General features: G+C 40.8%; 2 protein-coding genes across 2 annotated transcripts; both read left to right on the top strand.

The window, feature by feature from the left end:
• Positions 1-6,440: 6,440 nt before the first annotated feature.
• Positions 6,441-18,867, top strand: LOC138241470 (uncharacterized). Its single transcript, XM_069194986.1, has 7 exons — positions 6,441-6,596; positions 10,320-10,733; positions 12,652-13,038; positions 14,380-14,769; positions 15,422-15,811; positions 16,255-16,621; positions 17,555-18,867. Exons 1-7 carry the CDS (start codon positions 6,461-6,463, stop codon positions 17,577-17,579), a joined length of 2,109 nt encoding a protein of 702 aa, XP_069051087.1. The 5' UTR covers positions 6,441-6,460; the 3' UTR covers positions 17,580-18,867.
• On the top strand, positions 18,630-22,990 carry si:dkey-11p23.7 (V-set and Ig domain-containing protein). Its single transcript, XM_015357116.2, has 3 exons — positions 18,630-18,709; positions 20,333-20,716; positions 21,403-22,990. The coding sequence occupies exons 1-3, from the start codon at positions 18,658-18,660 to the stop codon at positions 21,825-21,827; spliced, it is 861 nt and encodes a 286-aa protein (XP_015212602.2). The 5' UTR covers positions 18,630-18,657; the 3' UTR covers positions 21,828-22,990.
• Positions 22,991-24,302: the final 1,312 nt, after the last annotated feature.

The following is a 24,302-nucleotide window of genomic DNA, read 5'->3' on the forward strand; positions in this document are numbered from 1 at the left end:
TTATATCTACTGTGTTATTTGCAAAGTTACTTAAAAGAGTATCAAGGTATTTAAACCTGAAATGCCTTCTTAATCATGCATGCAAACACAAATGAACATGGGTTTTGGAAAGAACCCCATTTCTCTACAAATATTGCAGTGAATGTGTAGAATGTTTAAAAATGGTGGAATATATTACTTAGTGGTATTGATCATAGGGATACAGGTATCTGTCAATTAGTCAGTTGTAATGGTGCAGGTAATCTGAAAAAGACTGTAGAGATGTTTAGTGACTTACAAGAAAAGTGCAGCTCACAAGTCAGTATATTTTCCAGGCCTTGCTTCAAAAACAGGAAGCTGTTTTTAGCTCCAAAAGCAACCACTTTGTAGGTAACACCTGAAACTATGATCAGCAAAGCATGTATTGGACCAGCTTCCTAAACACACAATCAAAAGCATCTTCACAAAGCGCTTTACAGGAAAAAGAAAACAAAAACAGTGAATACAATGAAAACAGCAACAAAGATCGAGTTAAGGATGTTGTAGAAGATGCAATGGGGCAGACGCAGACATCAGTTAAATAAATGCGTTTCTGAAAAGAAGGTTTTGAGTCTGGTCCTGACATCACTGAGAAAGAGTGACTCTTTGATTTCCTTGGGGATAGAATTCCAGAGCTTTGGGACATAACAAGAGAAGGCCTTGTCACTCACAGAATGTAGACAAGCCTAGACCGACAGGAGATAAGAGGCAGATGAATAAAGGCTGCAAGGTGGGGAGTAGAAGACAACTGGTACTATGGTGTCAAACAATGTATAGCCTTATACAGTAGGTGAGCATGTAGATTTTGTAATCAGCATACAACCTGAAAGGAAGCCAGGACTCCAGGACAGCAGTAATGTCCTGAGATGGAAGAATTATGTTTTTACAATATTTTGGACATGTAGGTTAAATTTTAAACCTGCATCAAATATAACCCTCAGGTTCTTCAATTTAGATTGAAATTCAAGTACAGGGCCTTCCACAGACAGATAGTGTTACTGCATTGGTTTTATGGAGTTTATAGGCATTATCCAAGAAGCATGACTTCAGTCTTGTCACAGTTAAAGTGAATACAATTTTGAGTCATCTAGGTTTTAATGTCAGAAATGCAGTTAGAGAGTGCAAAGATGGACACCTCTGTGTTAGGTTTAGTAGGGACATTGATTTGAAATTGTTAGCATAGAAGTGCTAATTCAGATCATGTGATCTTAAGAGCTTTCTAAGGGAGAATATGTAAATGCTGAATAATAGGGGATCCAGTATCAAGCCCTGCGGAACACCAGACTTAACAAGTCCAACTTCAGAACTGAAACCCCCAGGAGTGAGAAAGTGTTGTTATACTGTAAGTAAGGTAATACTTGAACCACTTAAGAGCAATGCCAGAAACACTAAATAGCTCTGTTGTTTACAACAAGGCTGTTGAAGAGGTTATTAGCAATGATATGGTTATATAACTGAATTGCAAGATTACATTCTAGAATTTCAGTGAAAAGGTAGATTGGATCTTTGGATCTTGATAACAATTGATTCTGTTAATATGATACAGTGTTTACAGCAAAACCTTGCAGAGATAAAATGAATGCCCACAGATCACAAAAATGAGTTTAAAGAAAGGCATTTCAATTGCAAGGTCTCCACTAGACGATTAATTTTCAGACTACATGCACACAAAACATTCTTCCATGCTTTGATTCAGATTGCTCAGAGACAGAACATGCCAGGCTCACATTTCTTTTAAGAGAAAAGCAACCAAATGAATGCCATATTAATAATACTTGTATTCTATCATTAATAACAATAACTGCTTCCTTTTGGGTATACTTGATACATAAAAAAAGAGTTTAAATCAGGGATCATACATTGTTAGCAAATATTTTCTACATTTTTGTTTGTTGTCTTTTGCAAACATTTGACCTGTAGTGTATGAATGCAGTTTTTAACCAAACTGGAAGGTAAAAAAACATTTATACAAATATATTCACACAGATACTTTTAAAGAGCTTAATCTTCTTTAGTGATACAAAGTGTAAGAGGAAATGTGGATGTACATTAAATTCCAAATACAAAAAACACTTAGGGGCAGTTTTTATTACGTACTTTCTGTGTTCATTTCATCTTGTGGTCTTGAAAAACAACTGCTGTTGTGCCAAGGGGAAATACAATGTTCAACACAGCCTGTATTGCAGTGTGCAATTCTAAGTTACTTCCCTTTGTATCGTATGTTTCCTGCCAATTTCTTGAAGAAAAAATCAGTCCGTTATAATTAACTAACATAGCCAGAACTTATCCTGAGTGAACAGTGTAAGGGAACACTGATAGCACATCTTTGCTTTCTCCCTGGACAGGAGGGCCACAGAGAAAGGGAAAATACAGAACAGACAATAAAAGTCTCACCACTTTACTGCAGTAAAAATAATTTATGCATTTGTTGTGTGCACAGCTTGTGTCAGTTTTTTCTATGAAGCCTACCTGCTGTCTGAGGATGGCAGGGTGCAGGCCCAGCTCTTGCTTGGTTTTGTGTTTACCGTTTACTCCAGGTACACAGAACAGAATGAAACGGTTCATGGAGCGAGTGTGGAAGAGAGCAGGGCTGGATATTGGTGTTCGTAGACCCTAGGCACTTTCACTCCGAAATGTGCAAAAAGAGGGGTAAATGCCAATTGAATTACATAGACCAACATGATGCACTTTAAACTATTCTAATGCTACACGACGTGATTGATGGAGCGAGTTGAGCGACCATCATTTCGGTACTTCTATTTTCTAGAATACCCGCTAGATAGCGTATGATTATTGATTTGGAGCACCTAGAGCCAAACGCAAGCTTGTTGTTTCAGCTAGTTTTTTGTTAGTTACTAGTGTTTCCCTCCTTTTGTAGGCCTTAGGCACTGTACCTACACTATCTAATGGAAATTCCAGCACTGGAAGAATGTAGGATTACTGGTTGTGTGTGTGTGGAGGGGGGGGGGTACTGATTCAAAAAATCTTGTCTGCACTGTTAGCCACATGTCAACACGATCCATTAACTAAAGTTTGGAGAACTGGTTCGCTTTCCCTTTTCCTTTTTTATAACATCATCTTTTATTGATCTTGGTTGCATGAAATCTGCCCCACAGAATCTTCTCTCTTTGACTTTTCTCACGTATTGTATGTGTCATGGTAAGGTGACCCCTCAGACAAGAACTATTCGTGTTTTGTGCATGACTACGCTACCAAGCAATTACACAAGGGTTCTTGGCACCTCGTTAAATTCCAATGATTCTTTTCATGTCCCAGAATCACCAGTGCATACAATGCATAGACTTGACAATTATTATATTTCAGATCCCATCAGCAGATTTCTCTAAAACCAGATTTGATCAGTGACCTGATGTGGCCTCTTCCATCACATGAGAAAAGGGATGAATCTCAGTGTAGTCCTTCAGTGGCTTTTAGGCTCTCTTGTCCTGGAAATCCCAAACAACATGGTTCTCTCTAGCTTCACCTCCACCTTTATTTATCTAAGTCCAGGGTGGGGGGGATGTGGGGATGGAGATAATGCTGGAGCCTTCCTCAGCTGCTCCCTGTAGAATTCATGGTGTCCACATACTCTCCTGGGTCCAACTGACATGATCTGATCACAGTCCCACAAAACTCTTCTTCCAAAAAGGTCTTTTTTTTCTGTCCTGACTGGAGCTTTATATCCCTTTGAAACTATGGGCTACTTACTCTTTCCCCAGTGAGAAGGATGCTAACTTGTTCAATCAGTTTCTGTTCAATCAGGCCTTGCTCTCAAACACAGGGCCAATAAAACCAGTTTGGCAACCTAGTGTCTGTGTCAAGGGTGTTACAGGATATTAATGAGGACCCTATGCAGAAAAATCAGGACGAACTCCAGAGGCGTAGTAGATTTAAGAGTCCGAGGTCCGAAAGCCGAAGGAAAACAAACAAAAAGTTGCAAAAGTACAAAATCAGAAGTGGAACCGTAAGCCGTGAGGAAGCCAAGAGTCTAAGCTAGAACAATAATCAAAGTACCAAAACAAAACCAGGAGACGTAGTCAGAGAACAAACCAGGGTCAGGAAGCCAAAAACCAAGACGGAACTAATCGCAGGAAGATGAAGTAGCTCTAACCAGGAAAACCTAATACTGAGCACAGGGGAGAATGTGAAGCAGCATTAAATAGACTGGGGTAAAAGGGCTTATTGGGAACCGTGCTGGAATGCCAGGTGGAATGATGAGTCCTCTGGGGCCTTGGTGTAACAAAGGGGGCCTTTGATCAGGGCAGGAACTCAAACAATAGGGCTTCAAACTTGTCACGACCGCCAGGCAGCTAAGACCAACTCTTAAGCGATCTAAGCACCAGCAGCGGGTGATTATTAACAAACGCCACCGCACGAGTTAACCCACCTGCACACACTCCACCGTGCGGTATGCAGTGCTATTTATACCATCTTAACCTGCTTCCCGCTGCTCAGTATTGAGTCTACTCCTTGAGAGCTCTACCTGGCGTTTTTCCCTGGACCTCGACTATTCTGGACATTGGACCCCTTCTGCCTTTTTGACTTTGGATCTTGCCTCTCGCCTCGGACTGTTTACCACCGGTGTTCTCCCTGGATTACGATTTACCTTACGTTTTTAAACACTCTACTACCCGTGCCTGCGTCTGCACAGGATCCTTGTATCTTCCCACCAGGGATTCCTAACAAAACTGAATCAACCCCAATGTCTCACTGGGCCATCAAGGCAACTCATATATCCTTTGAAACCTGGTGTCCAAAACCCAAACTTTCCAATCTGTGGCATATTTTTCTTCACTAACTTTCATCTATCCATGTTTCCATTTCCAACTGTTTCATTCAATTCATGGTTATGGGGCAGCCAAAACCTTTCCCAGAAAGAAACTGAAGCAAGACGGGATACACCCTGGGCAGGACGCCTGTCCAACGCAGGGCACACACAGGCATATGCTCACACTAGGGTCAATTTTTCGAGAAGCCAATTAACTTACCAGTATATCTCAGAGAGAATTTTAGCCACTGGATACAGATTCTGTGCTCTGAAGTAGGCAGCAGAGTTAACGTGAACGGGCATCTGTGGGACAAATGTATCCATTTCACCTCTTCTCCATGTTTTCTTTACAGAGCCATTGGTAATGGCGGTGAGACAGGACTGAGTCATGATGGCCTGGCAATACTGGGAGGCGTGGGGGAAGTCCTCAAGATCTCCCAGTGCACAGTACACAACAATGTTCCTGAGCTTGGACATGTGTTTGAATAGAGCCCTCCAGGTTAATATTCCAGAGCCTCAGGATCGAATCTCAACTGCTGAAAGAGCAGTTTTTTGGACCCTGAAAGCACAAGATGACATGCTGGAAGGTCTCAAGCTCTGCACAGAGTCCCTTCAGATATTGAGAGGATCTCTAGGGTGAGCACAAAGCTAGATCTATGGAAGATGGGGTCACTTTTCATTCACAGGGAAAGTGATGGAGTAGAAAGCAGACATCCTGCCGGCCCGGCTTTGGTTAACCAGGCCTTGGTGTACTAAGACTCAGACAACGCTTAGCAATGGATAGTTTTCAAGTTTGTCTGGGGAGGCAGGTAAGAGGACAGCAGGTAAGAGTACAGGCAGTCGAGAAAGGGGGGAGAGATATGCTGCATTTTCCCCTGAAACATGACTGCATCCTTTTCTGCAACATCTGTCGGGCATTGCGGGAGCCGATCAGCCCCAAGTACCAGTACTTTGTCAGGCTGTGGTTCTCCATCCCAGTAGTCAAACACTGGGCCAAAAGTGGAAAAATGACCGACCTACACCAATGCTGTCAAGTGGAGTGACATGTATGAGACCACGAGACAACCAGAGCTCTGCACCAACCACACAGCCCTGTACAAGGTGGTGAGACGGCAACTGGTCGCCGAAAGACACTGCTGGTTCCCAGACAAGTCTGGAAATGACACAACCAGAAGAACTAGACAGCAAGCTAAAGGACCTCAACTGGATGGTCATGCACCAGAGACTAGTGACCAGAGAGGTCCTCTACAGACACTCAATCACCAGGAACCCTGGGACACATGTTTCGTTGAGGAGACACAGGAGCACTTGTTCAACTGGAACTCAATCTGAGAAATGTGATGTCTTTTACAGGTTTTAAATCTAGATTAAAAACTTCAATGCTTAGTCAAGTTTTCAATGAGTGTTTGCAATTTATTTCCACATTTTTATTTTTATCTTTATTACATTATTGGTGTTCCTTTTTCTGTTCAATGTTCCATTTTTGTTTTACCCTTTAAAAAGCCCCAAACACCGCTGGTGCACACGGCCACTGAAATAAATCATTCTTTAGGTAGTGGATCTTCATGATGTTTAATCTCTGACCAGTTTCTCTTTCTCCCTATATCTGTCAACACTTCCCATTTTTCATTTCCACACACATTTGCAGTTCCTACCAGCTCACAAGTTCATTATATGTTTCACTTCACATTTTACTTGCTTACTCACTGTGTTGTGAACGGTGAACTTCTTGTTTTCCTTCTAAACAGAATGAAAATGATCCGTTGGCTTCCCCTGATGATTGCAGTTACTCTGTCAAACCATGTGAGAGGTAGGTGTGTGTTTGATCTGGTTAAATGGTACTTCATCGAAAACTCTGGGCTTGTTAATACATTATTTGACATTAAATGAAATCTATTCTATTCAGATATAATGCAACTAATTATTTTTATCTTTTTTTATCATTACCTCTGGGCAGATGTTGACTTTTACAAATCAGCTTTTCTAATATGATTTTGAATTTGAAAAAAAAAAACTTGTGATGAACCACAAGGCAAAGGTTACTGCATTTCTACTGTACATACAGTATCTACTGTATTCATACTAGGCATTTTAATTGTGTTTTCAATCATGTATAAATAATAAATTATCCTACAGTATGTTTCATAAAGTGGAACATTCTTTTTGAAGACGTGGGATAAATGTGCTAGGATATTAAATTAACAGCATGTACACTTTGCTATTCGAGCTCTGACAGCAAATTAATCCCAAGCATCCAACATGTACAGTATAGCGTAGTAAAATTCCCATCATCAGGATATGACTACGACTCACTGCTCTGAGACTGACAGTGTTGCTGCATTGATCAGATGCATTCTTCTTCTAGAAATGCATTGACCCTGTAATATTGAACCAGAACTGTCAAATCAATTTAATTAAATGTTTGATAGACACAGTACATTCTAACCAATATGATAAACCACAATACAGCCCTTTTCTAAAACTAAACTAAAGGTGACAACATGACCTGATGCTACTGTGCAAACCAATGTCTGATTTACTAGGCCAAGTAATTTTTATTTTTTGTAGCACCTTTGAGATGATGGTGCATCATCTCAAGACATTAAAATGCATCAATATAGTCAGATCTCTAGTTTTGAATAGTCCCTTGCTAATACAAACACTTCAAAGAGAAACAGAAAGTTATTCAAACTAAATACAAAGTGCTATGTAATAAAGCAGGAATGAAATACAGTATATAATTATACAGGGGACCCTAAAATTCTGGGCCATGGCGAATGGCAAGCCAAGCTCCAAACGCAGGGTCTCGGGGCAACCCTTTGTGATCTCCGGATGGAGCGGGGCTTAAATGAGGGATATGGGAGAAATGGAAAGAGTCGGGGAGGGAAAAAACAGGTAGGCAGCTTGCAAGCAGCAGAGAGGGGAGAGGAAAGAGACTCTCTTGCAAGCAGCAGTGGAGCTGAACAAACTGAGGCTGAGACTCCCAGAGAAAGAGACTGTTACCATGATGGCAGTAAAAATGGCTGATGAGTTGATGCCTATTTGGCGAATGCTATTAGGACCACCAAAAAGGGGGAGGAAAATAATTCCCACATAAAAATTGCAGTAGGAAAAATACATCTGCTTCTTCAGGGATCCATGAAAATGGCTTAAGCTTGATTCACTGAAGTGGTGCAGCAGCCAATGTGGCTCACTATGAGTCAGAACAATGAGACGAGTAGGGAGGAGGCCTAAAACAGTCTGCTAGGAGAGTTATGCTTTGGAATGTAAGATTCTAACAAAGGCTATAAATGTGTGAGAGCATTCACATAGAACTTTCATCCATGTGTGAGTAGTTGGAGCTCAGGACATCATTGTAAATATGCTAATTGCAGGAAAATCTGTTATCATTTCTTGGTTTCTGTTAAGGTTCAGGCAGTATCATTTTGTACAAGCTGTAAGCAGGGGAGAGTTCTATGGAAAGACAAGCCAGAGAAATGCAGATTATGACACCCTACCTTCAATGTAATAAAGGCATGCATTAGTCTCTCAGCATCGACAGAGAAAGTTAGGCTAGCAACATAAACGGTCTTACAATGCCTACAGAGATCAGTGACCAATATGTTAAAAAAGAATTTCCCCAGCCCAGGCACCTGGAGATCTTAATTTTACAGATAAAGTATTGACATGCCTACATATCCTTTGATTTATCTGTTTATATAATCTTCAATCCAATTAAGTGAAAATCAGATGCTGTAGTATCAACTATGGTTTTGCAGGTACAGTATGGTTCCTGTTTAGGGTCCATAAGGCAGACTTCTGGACCTGCACCAAATAGTCCAGTCATTACATCCCAAAAAGAAAACTCCAGTCAATAAAACAGAGAATGTGGTCTATGACAATTGGCCTTGTGTTAAAAATAGCTTCTAAAGATAAGACAGAAAAATATAGTCTGTGTAACAACCCAGGTATGTTTTTCAAATAATTATCTACATATCACATGCAGTTCAAAGAAAGGCATAAAAATAAATCGGATACGTTCATGAGAATATTAATATGCTATCTTGCCAGATTAAGGGTTTTAATAAACATTTATGGAGCATAATAGTGGGTGTGCAAATTAACTTTAAATCCCACATTACACTACATTTATTAACTTGAAAACAAAATATAAAAGACTAACAGAACCTTACAAATCCTAAACAACTCTTTATTGACAAAAATAATCTGACTAATTAAATTGCCGAGCAATAAGTGAAAACTGCATGCGTGTCGGTACTGTGAATCTCTGTAATTATGCTCTTCTTTCGGAGTATCAGTTTTTGTACGTTTTTGTGTTCTTACTACTAAATACATCTACAGCAGAACAGTGGTTTCGATTAAAATTCTATTCAAAAATTGCTGTAACGTATAAAAAATATGATTGCTATGACAACCACAGCTATTTTATGGAAGAGGTGTTAGTGGGGTCACCAGGGGGCGCTCACCCTGTGGGCCATGTGGATCCTAATGCCCCAGTATAGTGACGGGGACACTATACTGTAAACAGGCGCCGTACTTCGGATGAGACGTAAAACCGAGGTCCTGACTCTCTGTGGTCATTAAAAATCCCAGGGCATTTCTCGAAAAGAGTAGGAGTGTAACCCCGGCGTCGTGGCCAAATTTCCCATTGGCCCTTACCAATCATGGTCTCCTAATAATCCCCATCTATGAATTGGCTTCATTACTCTGCTCTCCTCCCAACTGATAGCTGGTGTGTGGTGAGTATTCTGGGGCACTATGCCTGCCGGCGCATCATCCAGGTGGAGCTGCACATTGGTGGGGGTGGAGGGGAGTTCCTATTACCTGTAAAACGCTTTGAGTGGAGTGTCCAGAAAAGAGCTATATAAGTGTAAGCAATTATTAAATATAATTATTTTATTACTTTAAATAATTACTTTAAGTGTAAATATAACAATTAAACTATGCATACGTGTCTGGAATCCTTCCTGCATTTACTAAACAAACGTTTCTTTTGAAAAAAAGTGAAACGTATCACATTGCAACATATTGTTACATAAATATAGCATGACTTCTTACATCACAATGAAGTGAAATTTACTGTGATTTCCCAAAACATTTGCAGTAATAAACATTAAAATATTACATAACCTTGTTATTTCCATGTTCTCTGTATTGCACAATCTTCTTTGCAATCAGATTACAGTAACAATGAAGCTGTTCCACAATGTATAACACAAAGGAGATTAACACAATCTTCTCTTTATAAAACGATGTGCGTAAGGTTAAATACGCAAACAGAACTCTTTCGGGGTTACTTTAACAATATCCAGAAGTTTTTGTTTTCTTTTTTTGTTTTCACCTGATTCTTTAAAAATTGGTTTTCATGATCCTACATCAAGATGTTAGGTCTGCTTTAGTCTCATCTGAAGTTTGGCCCCATTATCAGTGTGATCATGTAAGTCCAGTTTGCTGTGCAGAGCACACTCAGTGACAAGAACACATTGCCACAGACGGGCACCTAACACTGACAGGACTGTCCACTGTGCTCCAGGGTCTGTTGCAGTGCAGTGGTCCATGTCCATCCCAGCTCAGGTGACCGGTACCAAAGGCCAGGCTGTGGTGTTGCCGTGCTCCTTCACTCACCCCCAGCAGGACACCTACACTGGAGGCATCAGGGTCATCTGGAGGATTGAGCCTAGAGGGTTGAAAAAACTCCTTCATTCAGAAGGTGGACAAATCATATTCCAGTGCCACGTCAGTAACAGCACTGAGGGCTCTGCTGGCTGCGTAGACCCCAATGCCCCCAAGCGCTTTCGTCTTCAAGGGGACCCCAGACTGAGAGACCTCTCACTGCACATTGAGGACCTTCAGCCCAGTGACAGCAGCACGTACTACTGCCGCGTGGAGCTGGACGCAGACCAGGACAAGTACGGAGATGTCAATGGGATAAAACTCCATGTGTTAGGTAAGCTGACACAAGGAGCTGAATCTGATTTGTGAAGTTTCACTGGTGCCTTTACCAATATTCTTCATGTGATTATGCAAATAATAACGAAGCGATTTTGTTACAGTATCGGCATCCCGCCACCAGAGGGCACCCAAGCCGCTAGTATGTAGCTCATCCACTCTGGAGAGGCGTAGGATAATCAGACCTCGTTATCCCATCACCACGCCTCCCCTCCACCCTACTTAAACCCTGCTCCCTGTTTCAATTTTGTTTTGTAGTGGTTTTGGTCTTGAGAGCCACATGTCTCCTCCTTTGTGATATCTTCCTGCAACTTCTTCTAGGTTTCTTTGGACTTTTTGGCTTACATTTTTGGCCATGATTTCTGGATTTTGTCTTGGATGTCTGTTGTCTAGTTTTTCCTTCAGCTTTTGACCTTCTGCTAGACTTTAGACCTTGTCCTTGGACTTCGCTGTTTCTTCAGTAGTTTGTGACATCTTACCAGCATAGGGTCCATCCTGTTGGAAACAGCTGCTCTGCAGGGTAACCCATTTCAAACGATGCAGACATGTTCTTGAAGCTGATTGCTTGGGAACCTTCAATGAAGTTATAAATGAGCTGAATGGGGCTCTTGTAGAATCTCCTCTGAAACTATTTAATATAAGTATTTAGCTTATGTTACCAAATTTGTTTTGTAAAAAAGGTACATACTGCATTATACGAAATATTAGGCTCCCTGCAACTGATATTGAAATTCTGTGTCCTAGCAGTTTATTGATCTAGTTAAGGTATTTTTATAGCCCCTTGATATACCTTAACATCATGAATAAATAGTTTGTTTTCAGCAGCTTACTCTGTGACAGATCCAAGATGGTGAGACCCCAGTATGTAAGATGACTCATCATTAATTTAAAAGTTATAGTTTTACAGTTAAATTATAAGGCTCTGAACACTGAGACACCATGGTCTTAGTTCTGTTTTAAAGGCTGGAGAAGAGTAACAATGATATTTACATAAGATAAGATCACTTTATTAGCCATATACAACTTCTTGTATTAGGAATTCATCTTTTCACATACCCCAGCTTGCTCTCCATGACACACAGACAGGGAGAGCAACTTCGGGTCAGAGCACTGGGTCAGCCATTGTACAGCACCCTAGAGCAGTTGGGGTTAAGGGCCTTGCTCAGGGGCCCAACTGAGTAGGATTCCTCTGCCAGCTGCAGGATTTGAACTGGCAACCTTCCAGGCATGGGCACAGATCCTTAACCACAGTGCCACCGCTCTGCCCCAGATATGGCACTGGAATTTCCCTCAGTTTATGGTGCAGAACAGATAACAACTGTTTGGGGCAGAGCGGTGGCTCTGTGGCTAAGGATCTGTGACTGTGGCAGGAAGGTTGCCAGTTCAAATCCTGCAGATGGCAGAGGAATCCTACTCCATTGGGCTCCTGAGCAAGGCCCTTAACCCCAGCTGCTACAGGGGCACAGTACAATGGCTCACCCTGCACTCTGACCCCAAGCTTCTCTCCCTGTCTGTGTGTCTCATGGAGAGGAAGCTGGGGTATGCAAAATGATGAATTCCTAATGCAAGAAATTGTATATGGCTAATAAAGTGATCTTATCTTAACAAAAGCTTCCTCCTTATAAAAATCAGTGTTTGGAAAGCACAATATTTTATAAAGATAAAAAACATGTAAAAGACACTTTACAAAGACATCTGCAAAGTTTTGATGTTTTTGTTAACATCTGATACTATGAAAATCATATTACATGATCTTACATTAAAGTGTTAGGTCTGCTTTAGTCTCATCTGAAGTCTGGCCCCACTATCAGTGTGATCATGTGGGTCCAGTTTGCTGTGCAGAGCACACTCAGTGACAAGAACACATTGCCACAGACTGGCACCTAACACTGACAGGACTGTCCACTGTGCTCCAGATTCTGTTGCAGTGCAGTGGTCCATGTCCATCCCAGCTCAGGTGACCGGTACCAAAGGCCAAGCTGTGGTGTTGCCGTGCTCCTTCACTCACCCCCAGCAGGACACCTACACTGGAGGCATCAGGATCATCTGGAGTGTGGAGACTCTGAATGGACAAGTCATATTCCAGTGCCACGTCAGTAACAACACTGAGGGCTCTGCTGGCTGCGTAGACCCCAAAGCACCCAAGCGCTTTCGTCTTCATGGGGACCCCAGACTGAGAGACCTCTCACTGCACATTGAGGACCTTCAGCCCAGTGACAGCAGCACGTACTACTGCCGCGTGGAGCTGGACGCAGATAAAGACAAGTACGGAGATGTCAATGGGATAAAACTCCATGTGTTAGGTAAGCTGACACAAGGAGCTGAATCCGATTTGTGAAGTTTCGCTGGTGCCTTTACCAATATTCTTCATGTGATTATGCAAATGATAACAAAATGATTTTGTTACATTATCGGCATCCTGCCACCAGAGGGCACCCAAGCTGATAGTATGCACCTCATCCACTCTGGAGAGGCGTAGATTAATCGTACCTCGTTATCCCATCACCACGCCTCCCCTCCAGCCTACTTAAATCCTGCTCCCTGTTTCACCTTTGCTTTGTAGTGGTTTTGACCTTGAGAGCCAGATGTCTCCTCCTTTGTGATATCTTCCTGGGACTACTTCTAGGTTTTTTGGCTTACATTTTTGACTACGATTTCTGGATTTTGTCTTGGATGTCTGTTGCCTAGTTTTTCTTTCAGCTCTTGACCTTCTGCTAGACTTTAGACCTCGTCCTTGGATTTAGTTGTTTATTCAGTAGTTTGTGACATCTTACCTGCATAGGGTCCATCCCTTTGCAAACAGCTGCTTTGCAGAGTAACACATTTCAAATGATGCAGACATGTTCTTGAAGCTGATTGCTTGGGAACCTTCAATGAAGTTATAATTGAGCTGAAGGGGGCTCTTGTAGAATCTCCTGTGAAACTATTTAATATAAATATTTAGCTTTGGTTACCAAATTATTTTTGAAAAAAGGTGCATACTGCATTATAACACATACTGTATTGGGCTCCCTGCAACTGATATTGAAATTCTATGTCCTAGCAGTTTATTGATCTCCTGTAGTTATGCTATGTTTATAGCATCCTGATATACCTTAACATTATGAATTAACAGTTTGTTTTCAGCAGCTTACTCTGTGAACAGATCCAAGACCGTGAGACCCCAATAATCTCACCATGTAAGATGACTCAACATTAATTTAATGGTTATAGTTTTACAGTTGAAATAATAAGGTTCTGAACACTGAGACACCATGGTTTTAGTTCTAATCTTAAAGGCTGGAAAAGAGTAGCAAGAATATTTCCCTCACTTTATGGCTCGGAACAGATAACAACCACCTTCTCCTTATAAAAATCAGTGTTTGGAAAGCACAAAACTGTATAATGACAAAATAACATGTAAAATACACTTTAGGAAAATATCTGCATAGTTTTGTTGGTTTTGTTCATATCTGATCCTTTAAAAATTGTTTTGCATGATCTTACATCAAGGTGTTAGGTCTGCTTTAGTCTCATCTGAAGTCTGGCCCCACTATCAGTGTGATCATGTGGGTCCAGTGTGCTGTGCAAAGCACACTCAGTGACAAGAACACATTGCCACAGACTGGCACCTAACACTGACAGGACTGTCCACTGTGCTCCAGGCTCTGTTGCAGTGCAGTGGTCCATGTCCATCCCAGCTCAGGTGACCGGTACCAAAGGCCAGGCTGTGGTGTTGCCGTGCTCCTTCACTCACCCCCAGCAAGACACCTACACTGGAGGCATCAGGGTCATCTGGAGGGTGGTGTCTCTGAGTGGACAAGTCATATTCCAGTGCCATGTCAGTAACAGCACTGAGGGCAGCTCTGCTGGCTGCGTAGACCCCAAAGCCCCCAAGCGCTTTCATCTTCAAGGGGACCCCAGACTGAGAGACCTCTCACTGCACATTGAGGACCTTCAGCCCAGTGACAGCAGCACGTACTACTGCCGCGTGGAGCTGGACGCAGATAAAGACAAGTATGGAGATGTCAATGGGACAAAACTCCAAGTGTTAGGTAAGCTGATACAAGGAGCTGAATCCAATTTGTGAAGTTTATCTGGGGCCTTTACTAATATTCTTCATGTGATTATAAAGATGACAACAAAAGGGACTGATGTGAAACATTTCAAACGATGCAGACATGTTCTTAAAGCTGGTTGCTTGGGAACATTCAATGTAGTTATAAATGAGCTGAAGGGAGCTCTTGTAGAATCTCCTGTGAAACTATTCTGTGTAAATTGTCAGCTTCTGTTGCCAAATTCTTTATGTAAAACATGCTGTATACAGTATCATAAAGCTCCATGGAGCTCATATTAACATTCTACTGTATATCCTACAGTAGCAAATCATCAATATTATTAAGGTACTTTTACAGGGCCCTGGTATACCTGAACATCATCGCTAAGTAGTTTGTTTTCAGCAGTTTAGTCTAAAAACAGATCCAAGACAGTGAGAGCACAATACTCCCAATATATAAAGGCAACTCAGAAATTAACAGGTTATAGTTTTTCAGTTAAAATAATGAAGCTCCAAACTCTGAGAAACCAAGGTTTTAGTTCTGTTCCTTAAGGCTGGGGAAGAGTAACGATGATGTTTTCTGTTTTCACATTTTTGGGGGCAGAACAAGTTACAAAAGTCTTCTTCTTTTCCTGTCCACTATGCTCCAGGCTCTGTTGCAGTGCAGTGGTCCATGTCCATCCCAGCTCAGGTGACCGGTACCAAAGGCCAGGCTGTGGTGTTGCCGTGCTCCTTCACTCACCCCCAGCAGGACACCTACACTGGAGGCATCAGGGTCATCTGGAGGGTGGTGTCTCTGAGTGGACAAGTCATATTCCAGTGCCATGTCAGTAACAGCACTGAGGGCAGCTCTGCTGGCTGCGTAGACCCCAAAGCCCCCAAGCGCTTTCATCTTCAAGGGGACCCCAGACTGAGAGACCTCTCACTGCACATTGAGGACCTTCAGCCCAGTGACAGCAGCACGTACTACTGCCGGGTGGAGCTGGACGCAGACCAAGACAAGTACGGAGATGTCAATGGGACAAAACTCCAAGTGTTAGGTAAGCTGACACAAGGAGCTTGTGAAGCTTTGCTTGTGCCTTTATGAATATTTCTCCATGTGATTATGTTGATGACAACAAAAGAGATTGATATGAAGCATTTCAAATGATGCAGACATGTTCTTGAAGCTGATTGCTTGGGAACCTTCCATAAAGCTATAAATGAACTGAAATGGGCTCTTGTAGAATCTCCGGTGAAACTATTCTGTGTAAATACATAGCTTTGGTTATCAAATTATTTTTTAAAAGAAAATGCCTCTTATAGTATCATAAAGCTTGCCAGGCTCCTTGGAGGTGACATTGATATTGATCTTGGCTCTCGCAGAATCTCATTAGTGCTGTTGTAATAGAAGATAAAATGCCATAGAGGACCAATACGTTAACATTACCTTTTGTGTGTTTGGTTTGTTCTTAACCTGTTGTGATCTTTTTGCATTTGTCAGAGACTGCTTCTGTGTTAAATGTATCCTGGGAGACTGAGTCTGGCACAAACAAGCTGGTTTGTACTGCACAGGGTCTGCCCTTACCGCGTGTCAGCTGGCTGGAGGCTGGAGGGGATCCCATCATTCTCAACACCTCTCTGGCTAGCTATCCTGATCAGCATGTGTCGACAGCAACTCTTTTGGTGCCCAGGCCCAACAAACGCTATGTATGCTTAGTGGAAAATGAGCTGGGGAGGTCAGTGTGGATCTCTGCACCACTTGTTGGCCAGCCTGATTTCTCCCTGGCCCTTCTTCTGCTGCTCCTTCTAGGGATCAAACTGCTACTCCTCCTGGGAATAATCATGATGGGAATAGTCATGATGAAGAGGTACGTTTCTCCAATATCCAAGTGTCTGTACGTTCCTTCATTTTCATTTCCTTGTCTCCATCATTCACGTGGAGGGTTCTTATGTCTATAAAGTTTTGTAACCCCAATGAGGCCTCCTCTGGTGGACTGTGAATTTCACTGTGGGTTTTGTTTAATTTGCAGTAATATTAATTTGCAGTAATCCAGAGTAAATCTCTGGATTGCCCATTAAGAGCATCCAGTATGTAATGAAATCCAATAATTGCAGGATTCCTGAGGCAAGGCAAACCTTAATTTTTAAAAATTTGGATATGATGTGTATATTTTATATGTTCTAAGAACTTAAGGTATTGTCCAGGGTGACATATTTCTCTTAGTCATTTTATTTTCTGGAACAAAAGTGTATAAGATTTTCTGGCCAGCTATGTCCGTGCCTAAAAGACATTACTAACATATCTCAGTGGTAGCTTTTTCCTTATATTGATGCTGTCTGAGTTTGCAGTCTCCTAGCTTTTCTGTTCAGTTTTTTTCTGATACAGTGGATCCTTATTAATGTCACAATTGAATGTTGTACAGTATGCTACTGTGGAACAGCACAGCATATGATTCTAACTTTTAAAGTATAGGATTGTGATCAGATGTTTTCTGAAAAAAAAATGTCCTGGAAGAAAATAAACAGCAGATTACATGTGAAAATTAGAACACATGGAGTATAAAGTGCAAAGGAATTTAAGATATACTGCTTCTTGTCATGACATCTTATCCTTTTTTCTCTAACCCATATTTAAGAATAATTATATTAACTCCCCTTTACAAATAAATAAAATGCCAAACAAGGCTTTAACTTGTTAGAATAGTGCTACCGTTGTCAATTTTGTCATGTGAATGGAGAAGTAAAAGAAGTTCTGATTACAATTACCACATTTCCTTTTATTTTGTGCTGTTCCTCTACAGGGTTCAACAAGAGAAGACTGCTTGAGGGAGAAAACCCAAACTGGGTTTCCTCACAACACACTTTGACCACTCCACCACAATTCTGCATAACGGATTATGATTTCCATTAACCTGAGGTTATATTACATATTACATTTAATTAACTTGTGTACAAAAGCACACAGAAGTAGTCTGTGTGTTTACATTTAATACATATTGTATTAGAGCACTTTAAAACTTGTTTTTATTTAGTTTATACTGCTTTAGTGCTATATATGTGCATTTTACCAGTTACTGCAAAACTGAGTGCAGTGTGACTGCTTTTTTTATATAAAATGAAATGTTTGCTGGAGAAGCTAAGACTCTGACCTATCTCTGACTTTTGCCCATATTCTGCATTTTCTTCACTGCTATCCAAAAAGTTCACAAGATTCTAAAAATGTATTATGAAGTCCTTATAGATATTATTGTAAAAAGTATTTTCATAATTACTTTTTATTTTGTAGATGCCTAAGCATATATTAATAAAGCATTCTTATTTTATTCTGATTAATACCGTGCCATTGGAAAATCTAAAATTGCATACAGTATATATTGTATATGAATATTATAATGTATTTTTCAGTTTTCATCTTACTGGGGAATGAATGCATCACTTATGCATCTGAGCTTAAAGAACATCACCACAGTGCATTTACAGTATGTGACAAGTTCCCAACTTATATTGTACAGTATATTCAAACATATATATATATATGTATACTGTACAGACACAAACTGTATATAGATTGATGAAAGTTCTCCTGACCTTTAACTTGGACATATAATGCTGATGGAACATTCAAGGAAGATGATGGAAGATTCAAGGATGAAAGAAATGCTGCCAGTGGAATACATCAACAATGAACATTTTCATTGATGAGGGACCTGAAAGAATGTGTTACTTGCAGCCGAGCAACAGATAAAAAGATGATCTGTTCTAAGCAAAGCCATTTCTGATTTTGAGCTATGTGAATGAGCCGGTGCTGGAAACTTTGAGAAAGCGTGTGTGAGTCAGGAGCAGCTGTAAGCAGTGGCAATGAGATTCTCAGAGCAGTGTGTGCCTGACAGACAGCAAGATCACCATGGAATATGAGCCTCTGGCTGTTCTCATTCTTTTGCATCTCCACTGCATTGGTGAGTGACCCTGATACAGGCTGCACAACCTTCAAGTATGATATCGGTCCAGGATATCTCATGCAGCACTTATATCATTGAACATAAAAATATAGTAAATTCATATTTTCTAAAAATGTGCTCCATTAAATGGTTGAGGTACTTCTGACAAAAGCTGATGTATGTGTGTCAAGGAATCTTTCTTTTTCTGTACATACCTCTATTTGCTTAGTTATTTATCAAAAGAAACCAAACAGCTGACTGGATGCTCTTCAAATAGATATCCTGGTTGGTTTCATGAGCAGTTTCTGAACTGAACTGGAATAACTTTCTGAAGTAGAGTAGTTCAGTTCACACTCAAATTAAAGGTGAAATATGAAGCTTGATGATGAAGATATACACTATACAAGCCAAGAGTAGAATATTCTTGTGAAGTACATTGATAGACTTATGGAAAATAACAATGTCAAGTTGGACTTGTATCACTTTGGCAACTGTGAAATTACCTGTAAAATGGCATGGTTATGTTGATAATGAAAAAAGCTTTTTCAGTATTGTAAGTTTACATTTCCAGAATTTTGTCCTTAGTTCTTTCATAAATATATTTGATCATGATGTCAAGAGACATCCAAACTACCTGCAAAGCAGGGTTGAAAGTGGTGAATATTTAATTTCTAGACAGTTTTGTGATTGTTCAACATTCTTGCATGAGATATCACTATTTAAAAGAAATCAATTGTGGATATCTTTTCGCATCGTGGAAAACATGGAGAAAGACCATCTTGAAAATACAGACCAATAATAGCATTATAAATAAAATGCCTGAATGCGAAATTAAATTAGTTCTCTGCAGGGAGGTACATTTTTATACTGAAGCGCATGCTGCTTTTTATTGTTACACTACTATGATTATGAACATATGCATAAAAGATCTTCATATGCCTCACAAAATTAAACCAGGAAGAGACAATGTATAGGAGAAGAAAAAGTTTTGAAGATTTGCTCCAGTAAATAGAGTAAGCATTTTGTCTTTGAAATCTCTTCCTGTTAAGACAAATGACATGGAACTCAGTTTCAGAAAGGCTAATTTTCCACAGACAAAAACGTCTATAATAATTATGAGGGATTCAGTTCCAGAGGTGGCCACACAAGCTCAGGCCAGGACATTACTTCCAACATGCTTCAGAATTTGTGAGAGAAATAAGTTGTTAGGGGGGTTTTGAAAAAGTTTTAATATATCTGAGACCAATACAAATCCAAACGAAAGGGTAATGTAAACTGATGTAAAGGATAAATTGTGGAGAAATCTGTGGCCTGTTCATGTGTAGCCACCTCTGGAAGTGCCTCAGATGTCTTAAATGATGATGAAACTAATGTTGGAGAAGCAGAATTAATTCTTACTTTTTATTGTTCATTGTTTTCTAACATTAAGGTGAACTCCAACATTCTCTGTGTCTAGAATCTTTGTAATTGCCATTTTGCTTATAAAAAAGCAACTAATGATTACCACAAATCAATTTTCTTGTATTGTAATGGTCCTGGGTGAGAGACCAAGGAGGATATACATTAACAATTAAAGACTGAATTCATCCATTACCTTTGATAACAGTTTACCTGAGTTTGCCATCTTTCCCCTGCTGGTAGGTGCCCATGACAGTGGCTGGTCCATGAAGGTGCCCTCAGAGGTGAGGGCAATAGAAGGGCACCCTGTGGTACTGCCCTGCACTTTTACCCACCCTCACCACACTCCTCATGCTACCATCTTGGCAATCTGGAAGATGGGCCACAGCTTCAGTGGCCCAGTGGTCTTCCAGTGTGTCAGCCACAATGGCAGCAACACCTGCAAACCTGAGCCGGGTCAGGACCCTCACTACCGTCTGGAGGGGAACCCAAGAGAGCACGACCTCTCTCTGCGGATCAACAGTGCTACCTTGAAGGACAGCGCTCGCTATTTTTGCCGTGTTGAGCTGACTGGTCACCTAGGAGCCAGTTTTGAGAACAGGATGGGCACACAGCTGTATGTGGAAGGTACTGAGAGAGTGCTTACTTCTTTTCTTGTGGTGGTGCAGTGTTAGCATTGCTACCTTGCAGTGCTGGGCCCTGGGTTCAGTTCCAGAACCGGGGTGCTTTCTGCATTCTGCATAGAACTGTATGTTCTCCCCATGCTTGCATGGGTTTTCACTGGGTGTTCTGGTTTCCTTCCACAATCCAGAAACCTACAAGTAGGTTAATGGGCTTCCGGGAAAATCGGCCCTGGTGTGAGCATACAGTATGTTTGTCTGTGTGTCTGCCCTGCAACTGACTGGTGTCCTGTCCAGTGTGTCCCCTACCTTGACCCCTGTGCTTTCTGGGATGGGCTCCAGCTATCCCCGATGAATTGGAAGACATGGTTCCAATGGAAAATGGATGAATGGATAATATTAATAATGTAGTAATAATGAATTTTCATCCAAAATAATGCATGTTTGTGAGCTAAGTTCCATGAAAAGCTAAATTTATTTAGGTAGTTTGTTAGCTAAAAAAAATGTAAGTTGGATTAAAAGTTGTGTTGGAAGACAATATAAGCACGCATAATATATATGTTATGTAAAAATTATTTGTGAAATTATTCTAGTGTTGTAATACACAGATGAGATAGCAATGTATTATGACTAAAGATGTTTGAGCAGGGAGCTGTGTAGTATGTGTCTGAACTTCCCATTTGCTACACACAGCGCCACCGCGGATCCTAGAGCTGTCAGCAGATGGCAGCGCTGAGACGGGATACAATGCCATGTGTCGTGCCCAGGGGTCCCCCTTGCCCGTGATCTCCTGGAGCCGGCCAACAGACAGGCATGTGCAGCTGGAAGAGCAGCCCGCCCCAGCACGCGCCCATGGGCAGCACCAGACGATTCAGGAGCTGAGGAACATCACCAAGGGGGGGCCCTTCACCTGCTCTGCCTCCAATCCCCTGGGGAAAGACCACGGCACCCTCTACCTGCTGCCCTTCCGCCCCTCTCAGAGCCTGTCTCATACCCCCCCTGTCCTGCTGTTGCTCCTGTCCCTCTCACTAGGGGCAAAAGTGCTCCTGCTGCTGGGAGGGGGTGTCTGGCTACTCAGACAAGATGGGGTCTACTGTACTACCAGTCAGTCCTGTTAACCCATCCTCTATCACAAATAGACAGTTAGTCCTCATATCACAGATTGTTCTGTAGTCATTTTGGCTGACCACAGACAGGACAACTCATCTGTCTATAATACTGATATAATTTGGGCTATCTGTCCATAATCAATTTAGTTCATTCTTAGGTCATTCTTCAGTGGTTTTTCTGCAAGCATATAGTACCAAGGCTATTAGTGACACCCTATGCTATTTCTTCTTCAGTCAACAAGTCTTCAGATTTATTTCCTTTAAGGTTAATATACTGTAGATAAAAACATTTTCTCTATAGAAAGAGATTGCCTAAGAAATGGTAGATGTGGCATTTGCATTATTTAGGAATGATACATACAATATAACAGTTACAGTTTCATGCAAGAAGTATGAAAGCAAGAGTTGAGGGACTAAGAGAAAAAAGAAAGGTAGTGTGACTTTGAGAATGCAGCTGTGTGACAGAGAGGGAGGCAGAGATGATCAGAATGAAGAGAATAAGTGGAAAGTTATTTATTAGATGATTAGGAAAAGGGGAACAGAGCAAAAGTACATATGATTTTCAAACTTTTCTTCAGAATGAAAATGGGCTTGATTTTCCGAAAGAAGTTGTAGAATTTCAAAGAGGACAAATTGACTGGTATGTCAAAAATAAATCTGTAAATTTAGAAAAGAAAGTAAAGGGTTTGTTATTTGAAATTGTCTTGTTTTTCACCAAAGAAACCACAGAAGTCAGCTGGAATCCATATTTTATAGAGACGTGAGGCTCACACCTATTCTACTGTACATCTCTCTAAGATGAAGGGGAAAGTCAGTTTCATCATCGTTCTTAAAAAACATAATGAAATACGAAATTATGTCCCTATTTTGCAGCCAGGCCTCAGAAGTTAAGAATGATAAGGTTGTGTCAGCACTAGGATGGGAGACAGTGCACCTCCTTAAGGGTCTTCAGAAGAGACAATAAATTGAGGTTCTGTCTGCTTGTTCATAAAAATGTAAAATAGGTGGAAATTACTTTCTACTTTCATAACAATTTCCATGATTTTTTAAACTGCACCAATGTACAATTTCAACTGTAAATGTAAAACTATAGTATTTTGAAGTGTAAATTTGAAGTGTCCTCACCTCAGAATCTCTTTACCTGAAAAGATTAAACCATCTTTTTATTTGCAGTAGGTAGTCCATAGTGCTGTGGAAGAATGTTTTTTTATTTGTTTTTACCACCACATATACAGTTTTTGTATTTGTGTGTGGGCATACAAAACCATCGACAGAACAGTGTATATTAAAGGTGTCTCATGTTGCTTTGGAGCTGCTTTTAAAATAACAAATGAGTTGTCTTCACATGACAGTGACCAATTCCTTTCTTTCGTCTTTTGGAGAAGCAACTGTGTTTGTTCTGCGTCACTCCTTCCCTACTTACTGAATCGCTCACATCTCCAAAATCCAGCTACCTTTTACTCTCCACAGTCTTCAGGCATCTGGAGTCTCTCACAATAAATTCTTATAAAGTAGAGAATGTATTTAACTAACCAGCTGAAAACACATTCTTAGCTACAATGACAACCTGACCAAGAAATCTACATTATTCGTGAAAGACCACCAAGTTGAGCTCTCTTAGTCATTAAAGCTCCTGCCAAACAAGCCAAAATAAGCAAATTTCGTCCAAAATCACTAGCGTCTCCTCTTGCAGGCAAGCCAACTATATTTATAGCTAACCAGGACAAACCAGAATTTTAGACATGACCCAAAGCATGCTGTGATGTTATCTGAGTAATCAATACATGAGCCACACCTTTGTGGAAGCCCTTGCTTTCTATGTACTTGGTAACTTTTATTAACCGGGTGCTTCCATTTTTGTCTTACTTGTTCATTTATTGTGTCTTAAGTGTGTATTCATCTGCTTTGAGGAAAAGATATTTAAAAGTCCAAAGAATGAAATTTGTATTACCCATCGCCTTCACAGCTTACACACAGGCTGATTTTTCTCTCTCATGCAAAACATTTCAGATTTTAAATAAAAATATGATTAACACCAATAATATACGCAGACAGTGATATTCGAAACTTGGTGACATTCTGGGACCTCATTTCCTTTCCTGGTCAAGGTGACCACAAGCAGGAGACCACCTGTCCTCATAGGGCATCTGCAACAGGTTTCTTAAGTGTGAATGTGACATTTATGCCCTACAAACCACATCTGAGCCTGCTGAACATTGGTGGAATATACTGGCATAACAAAGTGGGGCTTAGGACCAAGAATTCAGTGAATGGGCACTAGCATCCCAGGTTCTACAAGAAGTATGGGACAGAATCCCACCAGAAAGCATATGTTACAGATACACAGCTTCTACTGCTTCCAGTGGTGACCACACACTCATGCGAATAACCCATGACTTCACAGCAGACTTCTTGCAATATACACATTGTTAAAACTGGTCTATCAACATCTGGACCAACCACGGACCTTTGTAGGGATTATAT

The sequence above is a fragment of the Lepisosteus oculatus genome, chromosome 10 (assembly GCF_040954835.1).
Source record: "Lepisosteus oculatus isolate fLepOcu1 chromosome 10, fLepOcu1.hap2, whole genome shotgun sequence".
NCBI lineage: Eukaryota > Metazoa > Chordata > Actinopteri > Semionotiformes > Lepisosteidae > Lepisosteus > Lepisosteus oculatus.

What these genes read in the sequence shown, in the direction of transcription:
- LOC138241470 (XM_069194986.1), top strand. Translation starts at nt 6,461, where the DNA reads ATGTTTCACTTCACATTTTACTTGCTTACTCACTGTGTTGTGAACGGT. An exon ending in GATAAAACTCCATGTGTTAG is followed by an intron (nt 13,039 to 14,379) that starts GTAAGCTGACAC and finishes ACTGTGCTCCAG; the next exon opens with GCTCTGTTGCAGTGCAGTGG. An exon ending in GACAAAACTCCAAGTGTTAG is followed by an intron (nt 15,812 to 16,254) that starts GTAAGCTGACAC and finishes TGCATTTGTCAG; the next exon opens with AGACTGCTTCTGTGTTAAAT.
- si:dkey-11p23.7 (XM_015357116.2), top strand. Translation starts at nt 18,658, where the DNA reads ATGGAATATGAGCCTCTGGCTGTTCTCATTCTTTTGCATCTCCACTGC. An exon ending in TTTGCATCTCCACTGCATTG is followed by an intron (nt 18,710 to 20,332) that starts GTGAGTGACCCT and finishes CCCTGCTGGTAG; the next exon opens with GTGCCCATGACAGTGGCTGG. An exon ending in CACACAGCTGTATGTGGAAG is followed by an intron (nt 20,717 to 21,402) that starts GTACTGAGAGAG and finishes TGCTACACACAG; the next exon opens with CGCCACCGCGGATCCTAGAG.